Raw genomic sequence first — 16,132 nt, 5'->3', positions numbered from 1 at the left:
ACAAGTGATGTTAGTAATTTAATAAGTATGAATTTGCCAAAAAAAATTTAAATATGGATGGTTTTACACATGATAAATATTGCACGAGTAATATTCTAGTCTCAACTAATAATATTAGGGAATTCACAAGTGACATTTTATAATTTATTTTTGAAATTAAGGGAACTTATATTAATTTGCAGACAATCACATTATCAAACTTTACAAGACATTTTACTTGTGAAATTAGTAATTTAGCAAGTTATATATAGATTTACAGATGTTCGGAATTTAAACAATAATATTACAGACTTGATAAGCAATATATGGTAATTTACAATTAATAGTAGACATTCTATATGTGATGCTAGTAATTTGATAAGTCAATGATGATTTTACACAAGATAAATATTGCATAGATAATATTCCAATCTTAACTGATAACAAAAGAGAATTTACATGTCAAATTTTACAATTTACAAGTAAAGTTAAAAAAATTACATTAATTTAAAGATAATTATATTATCTGACTTAGAAAAAAAACTGATATGTAATTACTAGTAATTTTTTACGCAAAGTTAGTCACAGTAGAGATGCATAGTCAAGTTTTTTTTTTTTTTTGATAAAGAATGCATTGTCAATTTCTACAGCAAAGGTTCTAGACCCTTTAATTTCTAATGTAATTTACCTTTGTATTATGGTAGAGTGTCTTATTCAAGCAAAATAAGAGAGAGAGAGAGAGAGAGAGAGAGAGAGAGATTCATGGTAGAAACCAGAACAAAAAGAAGGAAAGAAGCTGATTGATATATAGAGACATGCGTGTGGAGATATGGTTAACGATGAATGCAATCTGAACTACTCGTTCATGAATTAAAAGAGTAAGGTCCCAATTCATTTATCTTCCACAATTCTAATTTCTCTTTCACCGACTTAGCCACCTTACAAGGCGTCAATGGCAGCATCGACTGGGTATAAATCCACTAATTTAGCCACGCACCTTAACCAAAACAGCACTAATCTTGGCACCTTAGCAATACAAACGCACGAACCCATTCACCAACCTAATCACAAGCTTTACATTCAAAAAGTGTGATTGAAAGAGTTAATCATTATCTCCTTCAAGGACGCCTTGTTCAGCTACCACAAAATCCTCTTCTCAAGCTCTAATCTGTACGTGTCCTCAACGCCCCCCATGTGGTCTGTTTTGAGGAGGCTAAAGTAGCAAGTATAGTTAGTGGCCATCACAGGGGACACCGCTAAAGCAACAACCAACACGGAGGAGGAGGAAGGGACGCCGAATAGTGTTGAGTAGCACGGAGGAGGAGTGAGGGATGCTGAAGAGGAGAGCCACTGGTCAACTAGGACTCTCAAATGGGGAGAAGCTGTTTTTTTTTAAAATGAAGTCATTTTCCTTCTAATATTATTTTCCATTAAGCTTAGAATCAGTGGCCGAGCCACATGTAATTGAGGGGAGACTTGGAAAAAATGATATGTTTGAAAGTATAGATTTTTATATTTTATAATTTACACCTTTTACTTATGATACTTTGCACCCCTTTATTTTTATATTTTAAACTTTAAACTCATTTTAATCTTATTTTTTTAGCCTAAATCTATTCAAATTTTTAACTTATCTTCATGAATATTAGCCCACAATTTTATTATACTTAAATACCAATATTATTTATTAATTATTTAAAAAATAGAAAAAAAATATAGTATAACTATATAGACTTGCTCCTCATCCTGAATACTACTTAGAGATTATTTAAAAAAAAGACAATAATAAATAATAAAGATTCAAAACGTAAGAGCAAATTGGGTGAATGTTTTTTACTAATTCACTGCACTTACAAATATACGATTGAAAGCTAGATAGTGAACAAAAAAAAAAGAAAAAAGAAAAGAGAAATGATTGATTTGAAAGAGACAAAAATGTCTTCCTTTTATCGAGAATCCTAACTTTGTCATTGCCCCCCTTGACTTAGGATCTTAGCTCCGCCACTACTTAGAATCCTGCAAATAAATTTCAAAATCTAATAGTTCTTTCTTGAAGTTAATTTCCTTCTGTGTTCCTTCGTTGAGATTCTCTCAGAATGAAAAGTCATCACGCATGCCTTGCATATTTTTAATTGAGATAATGAAACTTTTAATTCAAATTATTTCAATTATTGATTTAATGTTTTAAGTTTTGTTTTTATTTATTTGATGCCCTGTGTTTTCTTAAATTATTATGCTAATCTTTTATGTTTTAAAATACAAACTAATTTTCAAATTAATCTAATGTATAACATAGGTTAATAATTTGATATGTATATATAACTAAATAAGAATACATTAGCTCTCCAATTAATTTAATTGTTATTAATATATTCTCATCTACAATATATTTTATTATTTTTTTTAAATTTCTAAGTTTGCATTTTTTTGAATAAATAATTATATTTTTTTTATTAATCCACATGAGTACCATTAATATTCCGTTAGCAAATTTTAACAATATTATCTTTTCTTTAATCAATAAGATCAAATTACTATATAGTTGAAGTAAATTTAAGAAACTAAATTGATAAAAATTTAACTTCAATAATCAAATTAATAATTGAAGAAAATTAAAAGACTAAAAATTTTATTATCTCTTTTTAATTTGACTTCATTTAGCACACATGGCTTGTATATTTTATTAGTTTGACATTTTATTGACCGCACTGTTTAGACATTTTTTATCAATCAAATCAAAATACGATTAATATTGTTCGTAGGTAGACTGTCTATATTCCCTAAACATGCTTACAGTTCAAGAACCAGATTAAAAAAAAAAAAAAAACATTTTGGCACGCACAGTTCAAGAATAAAAATATTACTAACAATTATAGACTTAAAATTATTAAAATTCTAATAATAAACCAGAATCATTACTTGCAATAATTTATCTGAATTAAAAATTATAATAGAATTTTGTCAACTAAGCTACAAAAAATTTTAAGTACTCCCTTTATTAAAAAAATATAAGACATTTTTTAGGAGTTAAATGTTAAAAAATAGAAGGCATTTTTAGTCTTTTCAAGATGTAATCATTGTCTTTTTTTTTTTCAAAAGTTTCCATATTAAATAAATCATTTAGTATTTATTTTAGAGTAAAATAATTTATTAAATAGGAGTAAATATGAAAATATAGAATTAGTTTAAAAATAAATAATTATTTTATTGAAGGGTGAGATTTAATTAAAAATATTTTACATTTTTAAATGGAGGGAATACCATATATTAATTTTCCAATCGATAGCAAAATATCCAAATAATGCACTCACAATTCATAACTGATATTACAAATAATCTTAATTATATTTTATAGCTTTTTTGATTGATTTATTTATATTGATAGTAAAAAAATTACAAATAATTAATTTATGATTCAAAATTAACTTTTGTAAATTCCTAACTAATATTATAAATAATCATAAATGTATTTTATTGATTTTTTTAAGTGATTTATTTATATATTAATAACAATAAATTGGGATTTACAATTAATTCTTATAAATTATGAACTAATATTACAATTACAAATAATTATAAACCTAATACTACTCGAATAAACATTCATGAATAAAAATAAACCTTCACCCTACAATAAACAGAACTGGCCTAGCAAAAAATTTTTTTTTAAAAAAATCGGCTCGGAATTAATGATACATGATAATCATGCTAATGATAAGAGGTATTCGAGAGCCACATAAAATGGCTGCGCGCAGTGACGGGAAAGTGTTTTTATACTAACCGTTAGATTGATCTCGTGGTTGGAAGAGGCAATAGTGTAAAATTAATTTACCAGCCCCCAAAGCATCGGAAAAGGAAAAAAAAAAAAAAAGCTAGGGGTTTCACGGCTTTCCTTCCATGGCATTCATATCGATAACTGTTCAGACTTCAAAAACGATAGCCTCATCCCTCGACTGATCTTCCATTCTCCATTTACACGATTTTGCCTTCAACCTGACAAAGATTGTGAGATTCACAGCCTCCGACCCTGGGTAAGAATCCAGATCACTGGGTGTTTGCATATATGTGAAGAACTTGCTGCTTGAAGAACTTTGATTATTGCTGTTGAAAGCTTGCTCATTTGTGCTTGTTTCCTCCCATACATGTGCATGGATGCTATAGTGGTTCAATCTTTCAATTGTGTTCCTCCAATAGCTAATAAGTCTGGGTTGTGGCCATTGATTTAGCTGGCTCCTTGTCGCCTACTGTAGGACAGTTTTCTTCAGACAGAGAAGAAGAAGAGTCTTGGTAAAAAATTTTGGTGGCTAGTAAATTAATTTTACATCCGTCCTTCTTCCTACCACAGTATTAATCTAATGGCTACTATGAAAACACTTCCCTGCACATTGGCCGCGGGAGGGGATCCGAATCCATGTTACACTTGCTGCAATGGTCATCATCCTATGGCCGTCATCGCCGCCTTGCCCGTCCATTTCTTCGTCCCCATGTTGGTTTCCTATTCAGTCTCAAATTTTATTCCTTAGAGCGTCTTATCGTCCCAATCTACCACTGTCCTCCCTGCCTTTTAACCCTTTAAATGCGGTTCCTCTCCAAGGAACTAACTCTTATCTTGTTGGATTTCCCACATCAAGAACCAGAGCGACCCTCGACGACAGTGATCAACTCACCTCAACCCCACTTCTTGTTGATGATGAGAACCCCAAACAAGTTTGTTTTTTTCCAGTCCCATTGTTCTTTTGCTTTAAATTTCTTCGTTTGGTTCAATCCTTTACTTTCTTCCTCGATCTCATGCTGCGAATTTTTCTTTTTCTTTCCATTTTTATATATTTATTTAGGAGGTGGAGGAAAGTGTGAAAGTGCTGAAAAATGCAGCCAAGTCAAGAAAGGTAGCAGTGGAGGAGATTCTTTCTGCCCTTTCGGTGATTGAGAAAGCCAAACTTGATCCTTCTGGTTTTCTTGAAACTCTCGGTGGAAACGAATCCCCTGGGAGAAAGTGGATGCTTATTTTTACTGCCGAGGTTGTCCATGTTTTGGCGCGCACACATGCGCATATGTATCAATTTTCCCCCTTCTTTTGACCGTCATTCTGTTTCTTGATTATTTCTGCTTACAGTACTTTTCTGCTGAATCTTAGAAGCAACTGAAGCGGGGTCGATATTTTCCTTTTACAGCTGTTCAGAGGTTTGATGCTGCCGTAAGTCTTTTCAGAAGATCTTATCTGTTTCAATTCATTTAGCATACAACTCCAATATATGTAAGGGAAAACACAATCATTAGTGCTATAGTTTCATCAGGCTTGGCTTTTAGTCCTGTTGTTTTTTTCACTGTGTCTAGTAGCTTCAGCAAAATTGGGTGATGCTTGTTTCTTAAGTGCCTAACACTGTTAAATTATAGGGGCAATAAGAACTGAAAATACTGAAATCAAATTAAAGGGGCTAAAAGCAAAACCTATAGAATTATAGGACCAATGATTATATTTTCCCTACATATAATTAGGATTCAAAGACCACTCGTCTGTATCCTTACCTTCATTTTTTCACCTTGCTTTGTTCGTCTATCTTCTATTAACATGTTTCCTGCTGAATGAATTTTCATTGCTGACTTATCAAGTCATTGGTAGGTAGTTTAGTTTGTATCTGATGCATCTGAATGAGAAATTTTGAAGTCATCTTGCTGGGGATTGGAATCAGATCCCATCCCCTATCTCAAATGGGCGAAAGAAATTGAAAACAAAAGTCTGAGTTTTAATCAACAGTTTGATGAGGAGGAAAGAGAGGATACTGAACCTAGCACTGAATCTCGTGTTTAAGATCCATTTATCTGAGGTTATTTGAACCCAGTATTAGGCCTCAGTTATTACGTTTGATTATCCTATCCATATTTACATTGATCATGGACAAGAAGGAACTAGATTGCTTCTTTGTGTTAATAAGGCTTCTAAACACATTCATTAATGCATACTTGCTATCTAGCTAGCATTAACACCGGCCATTTCATTATTTGTGATGTTCACTTGCCAGATCATCCATTCAAAGACAAGTATGCTCACTTCGGAATCTGATTGTATACGTCAAACAGAGAAAAGCTTGAGTCTGTTTTTTTATGTTGCTTTTGTTAGCCGTAGACAACTAAGTTATCCTCCATGATTGTCAGGCGAAGAGGATTGAAAATGGGGTATATCTTGGACCTATAGGACAGCTGACATTTGAAGGCAGATTATCATGGAAAAAAAGAATACTGAGTTTCATATTCGAGGACATCCGGATTAAAGTTGGACCTTTGAAAGCTCTGGAGATCAGCCTGGGAAAAAAAGATGACAGGGAACCAAGTACCAAAGATCCTTTCTTTGTCTGGTTCTATGTTGATGAGGAAATTGCTGTTGCTCGAGGCCGAAGTGGAGGAACTGCATTTTGGTGTAGGTGTCGCCGCGTCACTACTTGATACACGAGGCCCCATTTAACTACGTATTTGTTATGTTGTGCAATTGTTGTATATAAGGAAACCTTGCATTTCAAATATAAAGTTTGAACCAAACTTTTTTGTATATTGATTCTGATATTTTCACGCTGATGGAACCTGATTGTGGAAAACACTTCAAGCATGTGCTGTCGGAAGATATTGCCATGCTGATAAAACATGATTGTGGATAAAACTTCAAGCATGTGCTATCAGAAATGTCTGAAATTTGCAGGATCAGAGTCAAGTTTTATTGTCCTCCCTTTGTTATAATTACATATGGTTCTTTCTATGGGCGTTCACTTTTAATTTTTGACTTGCTTTTCCCCCTAACTTGAAGAGTTTGAATTAGAGATTGTATATATGCTAGAAAAGTGCTCTTATAAACTCGACGGGTAGCATTTGGTATGTGGAGAATTCAACTGGTGAATAAACTTGATGTGTTTGACTCTTAACAGAGATTTATTCACTACATTTGTCAGGGTACAGGGTGCATTTTCTTACATTTGATATTGGGAAAATAGTACAAATGATTTGCATGCTCTAAGAGGGTATGGTGGTCTAGAGTAGCTAGATCAATATTTGCTCATACAATAAGTTTCATTATTCTTAACTTTTTTCTGCCGAAAATAGAAAAAAAAATTCTTAACTACTTGCTAGCATAGGCATTAGTCTTGTACAACTACTGCAAGAGTAATAAAATTATCATAAAATGGTTGGTTTGAGGGATACAAAATGTATTTTAGTTTATTATATCTCAGAAATGTTTGTTTCTTATGTTTGAGGGATATGATTTCTTCAGGGATAGAAGGATATGGTTGGTTCTTATGTCTCTAGATTCGGATTTTAGGAGTTCACAGATGCAAACGGTAGGGCCAAATATACATGAATGTTCTGGTGAGTGCTTTCTTTTCCTTTGAATTATATTTCTTCCCTTTCCTATTTTTCAAGTTCAAAAGCAGCATTTTGAAGTATTGAATGGATCATTCAAAATGAATGAGCTCTCCATATTAATGTTAAGCAATGGTTAATTGTTAATGCGGCAGCGGAATCTTTTCCATCATCACGGAAAAGACTCTGCTGCCACATTATTTCATTCCTAGTTTTAATTGTATCTCTTTGATTGTTTAATATCCTATGAAACAGAGATATTTCAAAAAAAATAAGCATATTCATATCTGTATTCAATATGGTACTTGTAGTATATCTCTGCATATGTATTCCATATTCTAACATTTGTGATATAATTTTTTTCTAATATTTTTTTAATATACCACTTAAAAACTTGAAAAAAATACTTAAATTTTAGTTAATTGTTATAAATATCTTTATATTACTTTAGAAATTTTTGTTTAAAAATTAAAATACTTATACTTATATCATAAAATGTTAAAATATATATTATAAATATCCTTGAACCCCCTATCTTACAATTTTGAAAATTTACCATATCCCTATATCATGCTATATTGTATTAGACCCGAATCTATGCAAGCTAGCCGATGTCCCATTAGTGATGATTGAAATGAAAAAAAAAATCACAAAAAAAAGCTATAAGAAATAATGAAAGTGAGGGAAGGAGAGAAAATTAGATTTTGTAGCCTGGCTACAAAAGAGGATTTATCAAAATTGTTGAAACTCAACCTTCGACTTCCGTTTCCTTTTGTACTTTCCCTTTTATTGTTCATCATGTGCTTCAACTTTTTCAGCCCCTGTGCATGTTTGTAAAATATCATATCCTTTGTAGTACAAGGAGTGACATAGAAAGAATCCCATATTTAAGGATAAAATCCTGTGCAAGTGATCATTTTGACGATGCTAATTAGTTGACATGTGAAGGACCTTCTATTTAAATTCTACCACCAGACCTCCCAGTTTGCTTAGATCAACTTCCATTTAAAATCCTGTGTGTGTGTGTGTGAAAATATTTCATCACATAGTTTATCTGAACCGGGGGGGGGGGGGGAGGAAAAAAAGCATTAAAGAATTATTAACAGTAAACATATTCTGTTCAATGCAAACCTTTTTCTCGGATCCTATGATCTCCTAAAGAGTCTCCATCGGCACCTGCTCCTCTTAGTAAACATAGTGATGGAATCTCATTTACTTCACACACTTATAAGAGGAGAAATAAGAAACTACAAACCTACAAGAGGAGAAATAGGAAACTACAAGAAAAGGGAACAACACCTTTAGGAAGGGTTGAATGCTGACTTTGCTATTTTTACTCTTAAGAGGAAAGCTATTCAAACTTAGTGTTGACTTAGCGTCTCTTTAGGCTTGTCTTAATAGAAAATGATGTTGGAGTTTGTGTAAGGTGCTTTTGGGTTATAATAGTCCCTAGTGTCTTTTGAAAAAGGGTAGGTGATATTTTGATGTTTTGGTGAGAGGAGAGACTGGCTCTCCAAAATGAGAGGGCATGCTTAGTTAGCATTGTTGTGATATTGTTGTTCTTTTTCTTTATTGGCTATTTGGATATTTTGGTTGTAATAGGGAATAGGGTTTGTTCTGAATCAATGGAGTGCCTTGTAACAGTGCTTTAGCCTTTTAGAGTTCTTAATATCAAACCTCAATATTTCCCTTGACTTGTGGTTATTCTATTGTTATATTTGTTTGTTGTTTTGTTTTTTGACAATCAGGTTGTATCATTTGGTATGAAAGCAGTGAAATCCTAAGGACTATCTAACTAAACAACAGTGAGTGAACATGTGCAATCTACTGACCTAGAGATGCAAGAACTAAAGGAGACCATTGGTGGATTAACTAGAGAAATGAATACTTTCAAGGAGGCGTTGGACAAGATGAATGAGACTTTGGGACAAATATAGAGGAATATGACAGAAGCTCATATCCCAAAACAGGAGGTTAGTGAACATGGAGAGGCTTCAAGGGGTCACACACATTGTGAGATGAAGGTAGGGAAGTACAGAAGATTAGAGTTACTTAGTGCAAGTAGGAGGATGTTGGAAATTGTGCCTTAGGATCAATCATTGTACTACGAACATTGTTATTTAATGAATTTCTTTTTTGTTATCATATTAATTGCATGTTCTCTATGATAACTGTATCTTTAGATAAACTATAGTGATTGTCTTAAATGTCTTTGGTTAATAGTTGGAATTAATTGTACCCTCAAAATTAAACTAAAGTTAATCCTAATGCAATATAGGGCCAACCTAGGTCATCTCCTAAGGAATGGTCTTAGTCTAATTAAAGGTTACCTAATGCAATAAGTCACCCAAGTTGGAAATTTGATTACCTAATTACTAACCTAATTACCTAATGAATTAAACTAGCAAACTAAATCTAATTGTGAATAGAGTGGCTTCCCTATTAAAGTAGAAACCCTAAGTGTTGCTAATGGAAGAATCCTAGCTTCTAATTAATTATGGCACCTCACTCAACTTCTCTTCCTTGGCTAAAAAAATGTATTTATTTAAGACAACTATCTCAAGGGTAACCTCCTCTTATATATCCACTCAATATAAGAGAAGACTATGGTGTTACCATTAACTCACATCATTCACAATAATCCAATTCCAATTTAAAAGTTTCGGCTAAAAGCTTACTTTATAAAATTAATTAAATCACAATTCAATTAGAGAAAACATAGCTGAAATAAATCATACACTTTCCAAATACATAGTGGACTTAAACCACCAGCATTCCTTTCTTAAATGCATGCATTTTAGCTCACAAAATAAAACTGAATTTTGGTATATGCGCCGCGGCGAACGGTCAGTGCGTCATGACATGTGCACAGAGCCACACGCTCTCTCTGTCTGTGTCATATGCCGTGGCATGTGCATCTACACGCCGCAGCACACCTGTCCGAATTTCTGCTGTCATTTTGACATAAAAAATGACAAAATTTCGGGATGCGCCAATTTCTCATACGACATCCGATTAGAGTGATTCAAGTGCTCACACGAAGCTTAGCTTGTATACTAACTAATGAGATAGGTTTGGACACGATCTAATAGTCTGATCAAAATTTGGACACCTGAGTGAAAAAAGTCACTTTTTTTGAAAATTTGACACACCCAAGCGCTCAAATCAATTCCTTTCTCTCATTAGACCACACCAGGCCTTGAACCAAGTTCAAAAGGATCTGATGCACCTGATTGACTATAATTAATCACAATCATAATTATATATCAAAATATGACCTTTCTACGACCAATTTCTAGAATTTACTAATTTTACAAACTATGCCATTTCTTGGCATAACATAGCCCACTTGGCTACTTCTCTACTCATACATATGCAATCCTATTCATAATATAATCTTAGCCCCTAAATTACTCATTTCATCATAATTTGGTTTTTGGCTTAAGATTCACCCATCATAATCAAAATACAATCTTAGCCTCTAAATTACTCATTTCCTCATAATTTATCCTTTGGCTTAAGATTCACTAACACATAACCATTGCAACATAAACATACCCAAATCAAAGCCCCTTTTGTCTCAAACAACACATGCACATAATTCGGGCTTGATTTCACAAAAACCCAATTCAATACATGGCAACTCATAAATACTTATGTATACAATCTTTCAATTCAGTTCATTACACAATCTCAGAGTACATAACTTCTCAACTCAAGCCGGTCTAAACTCTCTTCCCTTAGCTTGATCACTTCTCGGTCTTATAAATATGTAATCATAAGGGTGAGATAAAAATCTCAGTAACAGAATAACTCACTCCTATTGACTATCACATGCAACAATATGAAAGTAAATATAGTATACCATTAAAACTTTATAAAGTAGTATTTACATCATATCACATTTCACTTTTTACTTTTCATCAATCCTGAAAGATTCCATGCTATCTCAAGATATTTCATCATATCATAAAATACTAGCATGATCTCTACCAACCGATCTTCTAAATTACCTTGACATGAAACCATAGGCTTATCTCAGACCAATGGTTCATTAGTCTTGAGCTCACCTGCAGTGATAGAATCACCCGGCCAAAGATGTTTTAATGCACAGTACGGACTATGGTTTTCTCCCAATACATACAATGGGGTGTCATTGACTCTCACTCGTATCACAAAGATACTAAGGAATCTCTCATCTCCAACACAGTACCTTAGTAGGCACTCAAGAGATCTCCTCTAACATAGCATCTTTCAAGGCACTAAGGAAAATTGTTTCCAATGCCGCACCCTAACAGGGTACTAAGGAAACTTTGCCATATAGTCTTTATCATTCCCTATACTCAGATGAACTCCCACCATTCAGATCATGTTTTCTCAAACCATTTAAGGTTTCCTTTTCACAATTTACTTTTTTCTTATACATAACACACACACACACACACACACACACACACACACACACACATATCACTTTACATTACAAAACACAATTTCAATGCTCATTTCAACCAAAAGTCATTTTACACACACAATCACTCAATGCTACAAAACATGCTCAATTCAAAATCAGTTCATGCATTACATAGCATATTAGCATACAGTTACAATAAATAGTCAAACAAATGAAGTTTTTTGGTTACCTTAACCCTTCTGTCACTAGAAAGGTTACCCGTGAATTTTCACTATTGTACAAGCTTATTTCAAGCTTCATTTCTCTACTCACTCGCCCAATATGCTAATTTGAATACATTTGGCACATTTTAGTCATTTGGCCCATTTTGATTAAAAACTCATTTGTACTATTTAGGGCTATATTCATTTATAAACTCTTTTTCATTTATCCATTCTAAGTCTATAACTACCCAATTACTACTTTACATCACCTCAACCGATTTTATTTCACTTAAGACAGTTTTGCCCTAACTTTCTCTCTCTAAAGACCTAAAATTGAGCCTTTAGGATCAAAGTTCTAAACCAATCATAAATCTCTAATTTAACTTCCAAGAACCCTTTTATTACTATTGGGCAAGAATCAAACCCCTCAAATTCCATCGATTCAATTTCTCTATAACTCATTTTTAGAGAAATTTGTATAGAATGGAAGGTAAGAGTTATGCGTAGCTTACCTAACAAGTTACCGATCCAAATCACCTTCCTCCACTCCAAAATAACTTGACCTAGCTCCTCAGCCCTTCTCCTCTCTTTGTTTTGTGTGTTTCTCAATTTCTCTCTTCTGAAATTTTTTGAAATTCGCGACTTATAAAGGAAAATTCTAGCCCATGCATCGCGGCGCACGAAGCACAAGCCGCAGCGCGTGGTATAGTGAGACTTCTTCTCACCACGTGCACTTGCTTCAACCCGAAACGCACTCCTATCACCCATATATGTTCATACAACACACAAACCAGTCAAAATACTAATTAGTCCTCTGAATCTCTAATGCCACTTTAATTTCTACTTCACCCTTAATTTACCATTAAATTTAAGATTAAGAAATTCAGGATGTTACATCAAGCAACCTAGCTTCACTGATTCAATTTCTTAAGTGGTATTAAAGCCCCTTAGGTAACCTCACTAGCTTAGCTCAAGAATTAACCAAGTGTATAGTTAAAATTTATCCCTAATTACCACTGCCCAAAGCTGTACCTAAGCTCAATACTATAAAAAAGCTCAAGTAACTCAACAAGTATTCACTACACAATTACATACTAGGCTAATACAAGACATTCACCAAATAAAATTACATATTACAATGCAAAATCACTAAGTTGCTAAAATTCCAACAACAAGAAGAACATGAAATTCAACTCAACAATCTTGTTTCAACATTAACAATTACAAGCAATCATGAAACTAAAGTCAACTTAAACTACAATCAATAATAGTCATAGTATTCTAATGAAATTAAAACAAGATGAAGAAATAGTTGAGCTTAGTCAAATGAAGACTTCAAAACTACTCTTCTATCAACTCTCCCTTAGGATTCTATAACTTCTTGGTTCTCTAATTCTTAAATTAGTTATAATGAAGGGTGAATTGGTAATTAGTAAGTGATTAGAGGTTTGGATGATTGCTTAATAATTTGACTCATTATGATGTTAAATAAATAGATATGGGTAGAGTGACTGCGTCCCGGAGTGAAGCATGTGAGCGCGGTGAGGATTTTCCTTATTGTGCTACATGTTGCGGCTAATGCTACCTGTGTCGTAGCACTTGGCACAGAAATTTATTGAAAAAGTCATGAATTAGCTCTTGATTCAGAAGAGAAAAAGAAAATTAACATGAAAGGAGAAGAGAAGAGAGAAAGTGGCTGCTAGGGCATCAGTTTTCAGAGTATTGAAAGATATTTTTAACCAGTAACTTATCGAGTAGGCTTCATACAGCGCTTACCTTCGATTCTACTCTAATTTCTCTTAGTATAAGTCTGAGCTACTTGCTAAACAAGTTGCCACAAAACTCAAAACAAGTCATTAGGTCAAGTGAGGTTAAGGGTAGTCTCAGTTGCAAGTTAACTTGGGTGATAATTCTAATGTTGCTCTTCTAATCCAATGCGCATGTATATGATAAGCTCTTATGATCCCTTAATTGTCTTCAAATTCACTCCTAATGCCATTCAAATTCAAATCCAAAATTTGCTTCCAAGCTTCTCAAACACATTGCAATTATCTTAAACTTTGATAAGTCAACTTGATCCCTTGTGTGCAAGTGCATGAAAACTATTGTGTGCCTTAATAACCCTTGAAAATAACACTAAATTGAAGCCAAACTAGGTCTTAATTTCTTCCATAATGCTCCTTCAAAGGTCTCTTCAATTTCCTTGGGTTATGTCTTCATTTGTCACATTAAGTCACCCAAGTTACAATTAAATCAAATAATCAAATAACCATAGTGTGACATTTATTTAATTAGACTAAGATATGAAATACTTAATTCATTCAAAGTATTAAAATGAGTAAGGAAAACTGAATGTAAAACCTCACAAGACACAAGTGTAGACAAGCACATACTTGGACGAAAATCAAAAGTTAATTGGAAACCCTTAAAGAGACAACCTTAAAATGTTGTCTTTTCTTAATAAATCTCAACCTAGGATAAATGAATGAAAACTAATTAGACCAATCATCTTAGCTCATCAAAATACATAAATCTCAAGCTTAATCCTAATTAGGTGAAAAAGTACATTTTATGACCAAATTGCCCCTAATGCATATGGAGACTCTTAACATATAGAAATGGTCCTAAAACTAATGCACACATAAAATTTCCAATTTGACCTTGAATTCCCAACAAAGTAGAAAATAACCAAAATACTCCTAATATGCACACTTTCTTATTAAGGCCCAAAACCCTGATTTAATACCAAGAATGCACATTTTAGAATTTTCTATCATGAAATGTGGTCTTAAATATCTAAGAAAAGTGTGTAACCAATATGACTTATCAGTTTTCAACTAAAATCTTTAACAACACATTTATACTTTCATTATCTAACTAGGTAGTCATATCACTACCAATTGTAACCTCCCTGAGGTTAAATCACAATTTACTCCAAATCATGGTAATCTAGGGTCTAACCATCAAAGGATTACCAAATTGTAAAGTTAAAGGAATTTCTCAAAATTCTATCAAAGATTTCAATCTCAACAATTCAATCTCAAACATGATTTAATAAGTCCAAAACAGAGTCTTGATAGTAAAGTGGAAGCTTGGAAATCAATTGGGACTCAAAATAATGAGTTTTAAAAATAAAAAATAGATTTCATGCAGAAAGCGTCATGTGCGCTGTGGCTTACGGCATGCAATGCACCGCACACAATCAAATGCACTTATATCATAAAAACACCACTCAACCTTAATTTTCACAAAACATAAAAGGGGAGGAAAAGTTGCACAAAATCAATAATTTCATTCCAAATTTTTCAAATTACATATGTTTCTACTTGTACAAGTATTTTGGCCCTATCCACTAGTTCACAACAAAAACTCACTAACCCAAGGCACAAAATACACTAGTTATACACAACATCAAGCATATAGTGCACAAATCATGTCAATTAATCCTAGTTGACAATTACATTAACAAATACACATGTAATTAACAAAAGAGAGGCATATAGAGGATTACTACACAAATCTTAAGCCTCTATATGTTTCCCTCAACTCGAATCTGATAAGTTAGGTCCTGAAAATATTGAGAATTGAGGGGTGAGTACAACCACTCAGTAACCAAGTATCACTTAACCCATACAGTTGCATATTAATTGTAAATAGATGCAATGAGGCAAACACGCATATATATCACATAACACTAGGCCACGGTTCACAAAACTAATAACCATATGACCGGGCTTGCCTCAAAACACTATATCATGTTATTTCACAAGAAACATAACTTAGGGTCGCAAAAATAACAATTATGCACCCTTAACACATACTGGACCACAAAACTAACAACCATGCAGTTGAACTTATATGCATGATCATATGCCAACCTTATATCCTCCTATTATCTCTGACATGAAGCCGGTGGCTATCTCATGGCTACGTCCTTCATAAACTAACCCAACCTTCTACTTGTGAAAAGCTACCGGGCCAAGGCAAACTCACTCACTTATGTAATCTGGTTTTTTCCAATACTAACAACTATAGGGTGTCGTACCCCTCATCTAGCCTTCTCATGAATCGATGGATGAATCCCTCATAGAACAAGTAGAACAATCCTAAAACAACCATAGGACAAGGACTACCTCTCGATTCCAACAGTCGATGACAAGGCTAGTTCTCAATTCCAACGGTCACTACC

At 33.3% G+C, this 16,132-nt stretch overlaps 1 protein-coding gene across 4 annotated transcripts; it reads left to right on the top strand.

Moving 5' to 3' along the window:
• Positions 1-4,024: 4,024 nt before the first annotated feature.
• Positions 4,025-6,727, top strand: LOC129307252 (uncharacterized). Of its 4 annotated transcripts, none has more exons than XM_054948157.1 (5): positions 4,025-4,686; positions 4,815-4,906; positions 4,940-4,997; positions 5,117-5,173; positions 6,133-6,727. In XM_054948157.1, exons 1-5 carry the CDS (start codon positions 4,408-4,410, stop codon positions 6,418-6,420), a joined length of 774 nt encoding a protein of 257 aa, XP_054804132.1. In that variant the 5' UTR covers positions 4,025-4,407; the 3' UTR covers positions 6,421-6,727. The 4 variants fall into 4 exon arrangements, with proteins under 4 accessions (XP_054804132.1, XP_054804130.1, XP_054804131.1 ...); XM_054948156.1 differs by having other exon boundaries at positions 4,027-4,686; positions 5,114-5,173; XM_054948155.1 differs by having other exon boundaries at positions 4,026-4,686; positions 4,815-4,997.
• Positions 6,728-16,132: the final 9,405 nt, after the last annotated feature.

Source organism: Prosopis cineraria, unplaced genomic scaffold, assembly GCF_029017545.1.
Source record: "Prosopis cineraria cultivar Desert tree isolate PC_DT_omini unplaced genomic scaffold, ASM2901754v1 PC3, whole genome shotgun sequence".
Classification (NCBI taxonomy): domain Eukaryota; kingdom Viridiplantae; phylum Streptophyta; class Magnoliopsida; order Fabales; family Fabaceae; genus Prosopis; species Prosopis cineraria.
The sequence above is the reverse complement of the archived record's forward strand: the minus strand, read 5'-3'. Positions and strand labels throughout refer to the sequence as shown.

What these genes read in the sequence shown, in the direction of transcription:
- LOC129307252 (XM_054948154.1), top strand. Translation starts at nt 4,408, where the DNA reads ATGGTCATCATCCTATGGCCGTCATCGCCGCCTTGCCCGTCCATTTCT. An exon ending in TGCTTATTTTTACTGCCGAG is followed by an intron (nt 4,998 to 5,113) that starts GTTGTCCATGTT and finishes GCTGAATCTTAG; the next exon opens with AAGCAACTGAAGCGGGGTCG. An exon ending in TTCAGAGGTTTGATGCTGCC is followed by an intron (nt 5,174 to 6,132) that starts GTAAGTCTTTTC and finishes CATGATTGTCAG; the next exon opens with GCGAAGAGGATTGAAAATGG.